The sequence below is a fragment of the Aspergillus udagawae genome (assembly GCF_001078395.1).
Source record: "Aspergillus udagawae IFM 46973 DNA, scaffold_11, whole genome shotgun sequence".
Lineage (NCBI taxonomy): Eukaryota > Fungi > Ascomycota > Eurotiomycetes > Eurotiales > Aspergillaceae > Aspergillus > Aspergillus udagawae.
Genome location: NW_025091274.1, coordinates 49212 through 59362, shown reverse-complemented (window position 1 = coordinate 59362; position 10151 = coordinate 49212). Strand labels below are relative to the sequence as shown.

The 10151-nt window shown below is 43.9% G+C and overlaps 4 protein-coding genes across 4 annotated transcripts; 1 reads left to right on the top strand and 3 right to left on the bottom strand.

Annotated features, from left to right (window-relative positions):
• Positions 1-326: 326 nt before the first annotated feature.
• Positions 327-2645, bottom strand: Aud_002072 (putative AAA family ATPase; the record flags this gene model as incomplete). Its single annotated transcript, XM_043296074.1, has 2 exons — positions 327-1058; positions 1110-2645. 2 exons carry the CDS (start codon positions 2643-2645, stop codon positions 327-329), a joined length of 2268 nt encoding a protein of 755 aa, XP_043152009.1.
• Positions 2646-3550: 905 nt separating this feature from the next.
• srgA (Rab family GTPase srgA) lies at positions 3551-4295 on the bottom strand (the record flags this gene model as incomplete). The annotated part of the gene is made up of 3 exons (XM_043296073.1): positions 3551-3873; positions 3934-4201; positions 4266-4295. 3 exons carry the CDS (start codon positions 4293-4295, stop codon positions 3551-3553), a joined length of 621 nt encoding a protein of 206 aa, XP_043152008.1.
• A 941-nt stretch (positions 4296-5236) lies between these two features.
• Aud_002070 (NCA2 family protein) lies at positions 5237-6965 on the bottom strand (the record flags this gene model as incomplete). The annotated part of the gene is made up of 5 exons (XM_043296072.1): positions 5237-5483; positions 5531-5656; positions 5713-5786; positions 5829-6155; positions 6231-6965. The coding sequence occupies 5 exons, from the start codon at positions 6963-6965 to the stop codon at positions 5237-5239; spliced, it is 1509 nt and encodes a 502-aa protein (XP_043152007.1).
• A 1486-nt stretch (positions 6966-8451) lies between these two features.
• On the top strand, positions 8452-9301 carry Aud_002069 (sterol desaturase family protein; the record flags this gene model as incomplete). Its single annotated transcript, XM_043296071.1, has 3 exons — positions 8452-8550; positions 8604-8689; positions 8746-9301. The coding sequence occupies 3 exons, from the start codon at positions 8452-8454 to the stop codon at positions 9299-9301; spliced, it is 741 nt and encodes a 246-aa protein (XP_043152006.1).
• Positions 9302-10151: the final 850 nt, after the last annotated feature.

Genomic DNA, 10151 nt, shown 5'->3' with positions numbered 1-10151 from the left:
GAGAAGATTGGGCCAATTCCAATGCGAGGGAAACCATACACTTGGTATTGGATGTCGGAAGGGGTTGTTAAGCGAAGGATGTCAGGTATCTAGATATCTATCTACTAAAGCGGTTGTCCAACTTTCCAGCTTAGCTAGCCATCACAAGCCAGGCCAAATTCACACATTGTAACCATTTACCTCAGTCTTATAGCTTATTTTTTAGCTTATTCTTTTTCCTGGATACCTTGTATAACAGCGCCATTTTTTTAATTTTCATACAATAATGACATTGATTATGAAATAGATACAAAAATAGATCATGTAGATTACCATTTGATTGAGGCCTAAGGTTTTGATTTTGCAGACCCTCCCCATTGCTTATATTCTTTGAGGACGTCATGCGTAATTTGTCGCTCCACTTGCTGAAGCGCATATGTAAAATGTTTCCACTTTACTTCCTGTTCTTGGCCAGTCTCCTCTTCTTCATCTAATGCTGCGTCACCTGCAGTTTCGCAAATGCTCACAATTTCCGCCCCTGAATAACCATCAGTTTCTTTGGCTAGCTCCTCCAGGTCCACTTCGGGATGGACCACGGACTTGCGAAACCAGATGTGCAGAATCTCCTTTCTCGCCTCAAAATCTGGCAGGCCAATATACAAAATGTTATCCAGGCGACCCGGGCGCATCAGGGCAGGATCAATCACGTCAGGCTTGTTTGTCGCAGCAATGACCAACACATTTTTCAATTCCTCGATGCCATCCATTTCATTTAGTAGAGTGGTGAGCACATTGACACCTCCGTGAGATGAATTTCTTCGTGACGCGATCGCATCGATCTCATCAAAAAATATGATACTCGGCCTCGCAGATCGTGCCTTTCGAAAAATTTCACGCAAAGCTCGTTCTGACTCGCCGACATACATGCTCAAGATTTCAGCACCCTTGACTGCCAAGAAATTGAGACCTGCTTCGGTAGCAAGTGCTTTCACCGTTAGCGTCTTAGAGCAGCCCGGGGGGCCATAGAGAAGTATCCCTTTTTTACTGTTCACATTGAGTCTTTTCATCCGCTCAGGGAACTGCATGAAAGGTCAGCAAGTCAAGAGGAGCGCTGACGGGCCGATACTCACTTTAAGAGGTCTTTCTACAGCCTTCTGGAGACGCCTCTTAATATCATGCTGCCCGCCAATATCTGTCCACCTGACTTTTGGTGTCTCTAGGAAGACTTCTCGCATGGCGGTAGGACGAGTTTCCTGTAGAGCTGACATAACATCCAACTCCTCGATATCCAGGTCAACGGCCATGTTCTTCTCGATGTGCTCAACGCCCGCCACTATGTGAGGGGTTGATGTAACGTCGCAGGGCCTAGTTGGCGAATGAGATTGACATGACTGCCTCTGCCGCGCTTTTCGGCATACAAGCTGAAGTAAGGCAAACAAATCAGCTCCGACATAGCCGTGCGTTTTCTCTGCAATCATGTCGATGAGCTCTTCGCTCAATTGACGTGATGAGCTTCCACAAATAGCCCGCAAGATTTCAGCTCGGTCTTGCGCTGTGGGTACCTGCATTTCAATCTCGATTGCTAGACGGTGGGGTGTCCTGAGTGTGTCATCAACGTCGTTAGGATGGCGAGTTGCTGCCACAACCAGCACAAGAGCACTTTTGATCAGATCTAGACATTCACATAGTACTGATGTTAAAGATTGAGATTCTAGTGATGCTCGTTTAGGAGCAATGAAGTCGAGCTGATCAATTATGATGGCACTTGGCTGGCAACGTACTGCCTCTTGAAAAACATTGCGAACCTTAGCTTCCGCATCACCAATGTTTCGGCTAAACATGGATGAACCGAGACTAAACGTCTTTTTCCAACCTGCTGCTTGTATCTGGTGCAGAAGGGCAGATTTGCCTGTCCCCTTAGGTCCATATAGTAGGATACCCCGACTGTGCTCATAGAAAGATGGCATTCTGAACTTTTGCACCAAGTTGAAATCGGCAAGACTCTCATTGATGCTGTCGACCTGGCGAGACAATCCTCCTAAACCGGAAGGCTTTACTTGTATTGCTGATGGCACCTCTTCTGGGACGCCATCAAATTCATCGCCGATCTCGATTTGCGATCTGTCAGTAAAGCGAAATAGAGTGTTGGCGGGATTTCTAGTCGCTGTCTTAATATTGGCCACTTTGAAACTTCTTCGTTGCCCTATTAGCTCCAGATCAAAAGTCAGACCAACAGCGACAAGTTCGCATCTCGAAAGAGGGAACCCCAAAGCAAAGGCCCAGTGGTCTTTTTCCTTGGGCGGAATGGGGCCGCCGTATCTCGTGAGGCGATCTACATCAGAGCTTTCTGTAAAATAGACGCGATCTATTTCTTCCAATAGATCTTCGGCCCTGTTGATAGATACCTTTTCCCCGACTTTTATCTCATAACAATCTTGGAATGTCCTCGAAGTTTGCACGACCGTACTCTGTATATTCTCGGCTGCCGTCCAAGCTACGGCGGTTTTTGGGTTTCCGCCGGGCGTGTTCACACTGCAAATGTCTCCAGCTCGAAGTTTGAGACCGGCTAGAGACGATGATGACAGATAGATACGAAACGCATCTTTATGGTCACTCCTCGCTTGTTTTGACAACGGTCGAACAGTAAAGAGACGAGCGTCGGACATTTCAAGTGATAGAAAACCGGGAGTACACAAGATCAGTCTCACTCCAACTTTCGCTGAATTTGATGTCTGTTGACTTGACGGGACCAAGAAGGCAAGATTATAATATTGGACAGCTTCAGCTTCCTTTTCTCTTTCAGTGTAAGTCTTGACATGGTCATTGTGCTCATAACGAAGGAATTGTGTAAGACATACTATAGTTCTGAAGAGGGAATAATGATCATTGAAATCACCTTCGAGGTACTATATTGACTTGTTAAAGTCTGCATGCATAATGCAAATGTCTACCTTAACTTTTATATTATTTTATATACTACCATAAAAACTTTTAATATTCCTAAACGGAACACAGATTTAGTGATTAAGTAATACCTCCAAGTGCTAATATCAACTTGTCGGGTGGGTCTGCTTAGAATAGCTAGGTAACCAAGACCTTGTTCTCTGTACCCTTTCCGCCTTGGTTGAGCAAAGACGCTGGTTGCATGATATGGATTGCGGATTTTGTCTCAAAACTATTTCAATCAAGGAAGCCTGGTGTATGGAGATTCTCTTGGTTTATGCTTTAACCTCAGAAGTTCAAGTAGCTGTTTTCTTAGACTTACTTACATGAACAGTGCCGCGAAACTGAATTTGGTAACTCTAACGCCAGGAATCAAAGAACAAATAGACCAAAGGATCGAAATACCGCCTAGCATACCTCAGTGGATGACTATGATAACATTTGCGGATTCCAAGGCGGATTCCAACTGTAACGAGGTCTTGGTCGCATGAAGGGCCTCTGGAGTGATTAACAACTGATGGTAAATGGAACTAATGCCCCCCCCTGTTTAAAGGTTGAGTTGAAGGATGACGCCAAATGGAAGGAAGCCCGAATCAGATTGAATAACGTTAGGAGCGAAAGCGCATGCCTAACAACATTTACCGCCAGTACTCCCAGACGTCCCCGATCCATGATGGTCTATATTGACCCCCTGTGACCCCACTTGTTCAGATTTCGATGTATCCATGCCCTTTTTGATGGCAGAGGCGAGACTGTAGAATGCTTTCTCGATGTTGATGTTGTTCTTGGCAGACACCTCAAGGAATGGGATGCCTAGCTCATCAGCGAGTTGTTGGCCTTGTTCTGTGGAGACGGCTCGTTTCTCCTCCCAGTCGCACTTGTTACCAATGAGGATTTTGTGTACCCCTTCACTCGCATGTTGCTCAACATTCGAGAACCATGTACGTATATCTGAACAAGTTGCAGCAGCAGTCAGCGTCAAATCACTGTTTGAGAGTGGAGGGAACTTACTTTGGAATGAGCGTTCATCCGTGACATCATATACAAGAAGAATTCCCATGGCGCCTCTGTAATACGCTGTTGTGATAGTTCGAAATCGCTCCTGACCTGCGGTATCCCATATTTGAAGCTTCACGCGTTTGCCGTCCAGTTCAATTGTGCGAATCTTAAAGTCGATTCCAATCGTAGTGATGAATGAGGGTGTGAACGAATCCTCACTGAATCGCAGAAGGCAGCATGACTTCCCCACGCCGGAGTCCCCGATCAACAACAACTTGATCTATGACAACCAAAGCGATTCTCGGTTATCAAATAATCAGATTATAAAAGTGATTTAAGCTTACCAGAAAGTCATAATTTCTTGTGCCAGCCATTGTGGTATCGTGGATTGGGTATGAATTCAAGAGAGTCGTCGATATTTGGGTACGATTCCGATCGATATTACGGGGATGAACCTCCGTAGTCGTGGGTAGAACTCCCCTATCAAGATAATCGTACTTCCCCCGCCCTTCCTTCTTACTCTTGGTGATTGTCCGCAGAGAAAAGGCAGCCACCAAGAGGTATCAGGACTTTCGTCAGATTGGCAAACGTTGAGGAAATTAAGAAGATAGATTTCTGATGTGAAATGTCAGAAATTCCTGCCTGGTACTTGACTGATCCTGCCCCCGAAACTCTAGGCACGAAATGATAGATAAAAAAAGAAAAAAAAATTCAACAAATTGGGTGAAAGATTACAGCCTAATGTTGTGTGGTTAGTTGGCAAAAAGTCAAGTCATCTGAAGGGTTATCTAGGGGGGTATAACAATTCTGAAAACGTTGCAATAGTCGTTTGTACCTACCTCTGTAGAAGCTGGGAAAACATACCTTGCTGACTACAACCAACATGTACAGATTAGTGCCACATCTCCAGGTAGATATGTATCTAAATATCTCACCTATATTCCATCTAATGAACAGCTCCTTGCTTACACCTAGGACCAATACCACTCTATAACTAGTATGAATACCTTTATGATATAAGAAATTCTATCTAGGTTTCAGACATTAGGGGGTGTGTGATCCTAGAACCTATTGAAAAGCCACTAGTGATAATTCCCATTGTCCCTTTTAATCAAGCATAGCATACTCTTCCCATACCTAGTCACTGATGTGCAATGTGCTTTAAGCATATACCTTCACAGAATTCCCTTGCAAATTACCATTATAGTATGATATTGTACGTTTTATATATATAGAAAGTGACACTGAGAAGTTATGTGGATGTGAATTCATCCTATTAACATCAATGTACAAAAGAGCAACCAGTATATTGGTTTTACTTGATCCATCGAGAGTATACCCATCCAATTCTACTTACAACCTGGGTTTGCCTCTGTGTTCCGATATGTATATCTAGCAGGTCACCAATGTCTTCTTGAAAATCACGGAGATCAGCTCCTCTCAGAATTGTTGCTGCTTTTTGTAGGAGAATATCTGCACCACAGACCAAAAGACCATGATCCTTATAGGTCAGAACACCGCTATCAGTAGGTGTTGACAGTGTCAAGGTACGGTCGACATCCCTAATTCACATCAGCACGGATCGTTAGGTTGGTTGTATTGTGAATACCGCAAAGCATGTCTCAGCTCATGTTTTCGCCTTCCTACTTGCAAGCCCTTGCGATTGCCGAAGACGCCAAACGCCCATCTCAGAAACGCGTACGTGACCATGATCCCTGGGGTGAGGCTCACAAAACTTGCACATGTCATGTCAGCTCTGCATGGGGTCAGTTCTTGAAAGACAGCCCGTACCCAAAAACAAGCTCCTGGCTTTTCAGCAATGAATCGATTCCACCAATCGCTATTTCAACATCCACCTTCGTTTTCTGAATCTGAATCAGAAGAGCCCGTACTAGATCACCACGTACAGTTCCAATGAAGGGCTTCCGCAGATCTTTTTCGTACGCTCGCAGTACTGGGGTCAGGTCACCTTCTCGAATCCTCGCGGTGATTGTGTCAATCTGCTTCGCACCAAGCTCTTTCTCAGACTCGGGTCGATCGAGGACAAAATCAAGAACCATCCGCTCTAAGCTGGCCCTATCCGCCTCGAGACTATTCTTACTCATTAGTGCAATCTCGCTCTTTTCGTCATGTCGAATAGTCCCTATAAGTCTCCGCGTAGGCTCAACGACCCAATTACCCCAGAATTCACAAGCAGTTAATCCGATATCGGAAATCCATCTTATGAGCTCGTGCTGCCGACTGCTTAACAACCTTAGGAAAGTGCTCGTCGAAAGCACCCCCACTGAGAGCGGCAGCCAATAACGTACCAAGCACGAGGGACGTCCATGGTGACTGATTGCCCTCCTTGAAGAGGCGCTATAATCTGGCAATAATTCGTCGAGTATATTGAAAAGCTGCTCGATAATGTACTCGGGCGTCTGGAGGAATTTTGCGATCTCAGATTGAGACCGAACAATTTCCCTTTCGACTGCGGTAATAACCCTCTCCTCAAGCTCATATTCTGTGCCTTCATGTACCACCCTTTGCAAGAGAACCTTCAACGTGAGTACACCCCTGAACACAGCATCACGCAAGCGGTCATCAGTGGCGAACTCTGAGTTAATTTTTGTTTTGAGAAGCGAGCATTGCGACATGAGAAGGCCAATGCCGCTGGCGTTTCTCATTCGCATTGCTCCCAAAGCTTTGCATTTTTGTCTAATCTCAGACCTATTCGCAGTAAATGAAGATAACAGCCTTGCCCGCAGGGAGAGCATCGCGCGTGGGTCAAGGCACTGGTGCACTATGTTGTAAAATCTGGCCCACGAAACAGATGCTGTTTGGTTGACAGATTTTCGGATGCCGTCCTCTTCCATGTGCAAAAGTGACCGTCTCAGGAAATGCCATAGTCGACCTGGAGCTGTCTGTACTGCGTATGCTCCGGTATACCAATTTGATCCTGAAACATCGGCCCAGTACAAGGCCTCTTCGCCGATACTGTGAGTATGTTCTAGAAGAACATTGAAGGTTATGCCTAAAACCTGCAAAAATGCCTTCGCAGCCATGATCCACGACATATCCAGCACATATGCGACAGTTTCATCGGGCAATTCCTTTCCCTTGAGCAGGGAATGAGGGAACTTGGAGATCAGAGCCCTAACCTGAGCGGCTCGTAATAACGGTTGAGATACAGATTGCACAGAAAACGACTGGATCAACTTAAGCAACGTCGCTATATCCTTCGAAGTTTCATATGGGTATTCAGATAGGATATGGGTAGGACTAGGCAGACCATCATTGACTTTCTGTTGCACTCTGTCGAGCTCTGCGCTCAAGTGATGAATGTGACTACTGACTGTGAGCACATTTCCCGAGTGGTTGCATCAGAAGTAACAAACCGATTTATGATGATCATAGTGTATCTCTGTGCGTGCAATAACTCCGCAAGTTATGTAGATTGCAGCCATAATAACAAAGCTTAAAAGACAGGGCGGGCATGGCGTCATGCATACTAGACTGCCTGCCATATTATTATAAGGCAAACAATACAAACTTCCTGTAGGGAGCACCCCACAGGTATAGGTGAACGTACTGCTATCTAGAGCTGGACCTATATAGACATCTCTGGTCAAGTAGGGGGAATTCGATATTGAAAACTAAAGATGCTCCTACTTATCGTCCTATCGGGTATAAGAAATCGACGACTAAGAATCTTACCTACAGATGTAGATGTGTATGCAAGTCAGGTTGTGAGGTAATAGTGTCCAATGTCAATGTGACATTGGAGTTACTCCGCTCTCCAGATATCAGCAAGACTGTCTTTGTACTTTTAAGAAGATGAAATAATGACTCGATATATAAGGATTTATATCTAGACCTGAAAATATTAAGGCAGAGCTGCACAGAGGTCTTAAATAAATAAAAATATGGTCACTCTGTACAGGTTGTGGTAGTTGTTTCTTACTGGCTGTAGTCTAGCAGTACGCTAGAAGGCTTAGATAATCTTCGACTTTTTCGGTAGCCAATCATGCAGTAGTTATGGGAAGCTTTGGAGAAGATCTCTCAGGGGTGACAAGGGGCTAGGCGATAATAATAACATTACTAGTCCAAACAGAAAAAGTTAAGAAAAAGTCTCGCCACCCCGGGAATGGATGTCCTGTCCGACCGTCCGACGCCTTTAGTAACCACTAGCTCTCCCTCCTGAAATACCATCACACCCTCCAACAATATTCTACCAGAACAGACTCGGATTCCTTTGCTTCTCTTCTTATTGATGGAAGAATAGGATTTCCACGCCCAGCCGTCTCTTATACCACGATACAGGTGCGATTATCAAATACAATGTGAGTTGTTTTATCCCCTGTCATTTGGTTCGACCATAGTTTAGTCCTGACAAGGTACAGGAATTCGACACTATTCTCGACGTCTCCTGGTACTTATTGGGAGCAATATGAGGAACTTTCCCGACATAATGCACATCTCAATGTCGTGGAGAGACTTTGGTCCGCGTGGTATGCCTGGATGCAAAACGATGTCCTTGCAACTGGCATCATGTCATTTGTGATGCATGAGATTGTCTATTTCGGCCGTTCTCTTCCCTGGATATTCATTGACACTTTGGGCTTGTTTAAGAATTATAAAATCCAGAATGTAAGAGGATTCGATCTCAATGCCTATCGCAAGGCCCTAACTTGGCTACTCAGAATAAAATTCCTTCACTTAGGGAGCAATGGGATTGCGCCAAGTTTGTCCTTCTTAGCCACTTCACTGTGGAACTTCCGCAGATTTGGTTGGTGTCTCAATTCAACCGGTCTTCATGGTGTGTTTCTAACGGTGTGTCTGCAGGCTTTTCCACCCTATGGCGCAGTTCTTCGGTCTGTCTACGTCGGTTCCTTTTCCCTCTGTTTGGACCATGATGTACCAGATTGCCATTTTCTTTGTTCTTGAGGATACATGGCATTATTTCTCTCATCGTGCCCTCCATTGGGGCCCTTTATACAAGGCTATCCATAAAATCCACCACCAGTATTCGGCACCCTTCGGTATGGCCGCCGAATATGCGTCGCCTATTGAGGTTATGATTCTAGGGTTTGGGACGGTTGGATGCCCCATTCTTTGGTGTGCATTGACTGGCGACCTGCATATCTTTACGATGTATGTCTGGATTGTCCTACGGCTCTTCCAGGCCATTGATGCGCACAGCGGCTATGAGTTCCCTTGGAGTCTCCACCATTTCTTGCCTTTTTGGGCTGGAGCTGATCACCATGATCTTCACCATGAGAAATTTGTCGGCAACTATTCGAGTAGCTTTCGGTGGTGGGATTACCTTCTCGACACTGAGTACACGCCTGAAGCTCTTAAGCGCCGAAGGGAGGGCAGAGTTACAAAAAAAGCTCAGTGAGCACTGCTGTCTTGAATCATGATAGCCTTTACCTGTCCTGCTTGGGACGCATGCCAACTGCTTTATGGTCCTGTGTAATAGGTATCAATGTGATGAGGGAATAATCGTTTCGTCCCCGCCCCCTTGGTTGTCATTATTATAAGATGTAAGATGAATGTGGTTGCTAGGTTCATGAACTGACTTATTTAACCTAGCAGTCATCTCATCTCATTGTTTTCGGTGTTCTGATTTAATTTGGTATTTTATTTTTTTTAATTGTTTTCTAATGTATATATATCAATGAATTATATATGATATAGATAGAGAATAAATATAGGAAATTTGTTAAGGAACACCCCCCGCCCGCAACTTAGGGAGACACCTGTTATGACACCAGCACAGCCGCGTTGGTGCAAGACGGATGTGAAGATTGGTCCCTAAGGCCTAATATCAACTGGTCAGATCAGTGTGAAGGGAGCAAATAACTGTAATACTGTATATTACCTAAGGAGAACTAATCACTAAGTCATAGAATACTTTATAACCTATAGAGATAAATATATTTTAGTATTTATTATATAGTATAGTATATATAGTAGTATTATAGTTTACTATAGCCCTTAATAATTACCTCCCTTCTCTATAGGCTTTACCCTTAAAGCTATAATACTTCCTAATTTAGTAATATAAATAGCTTTATTTATTTTAGATTATTATTCTTTTCTATAGTTAATTATAATATTAATTAATTTAATAGATTAAGCTAATAATAATTTAGAATTATAAGCCTTATCTCTTTTATTTTATAGTATCTTATTTAAATTAAATAGTTTCTTATATATATTTTATAATTATTTATTTATATTTAATA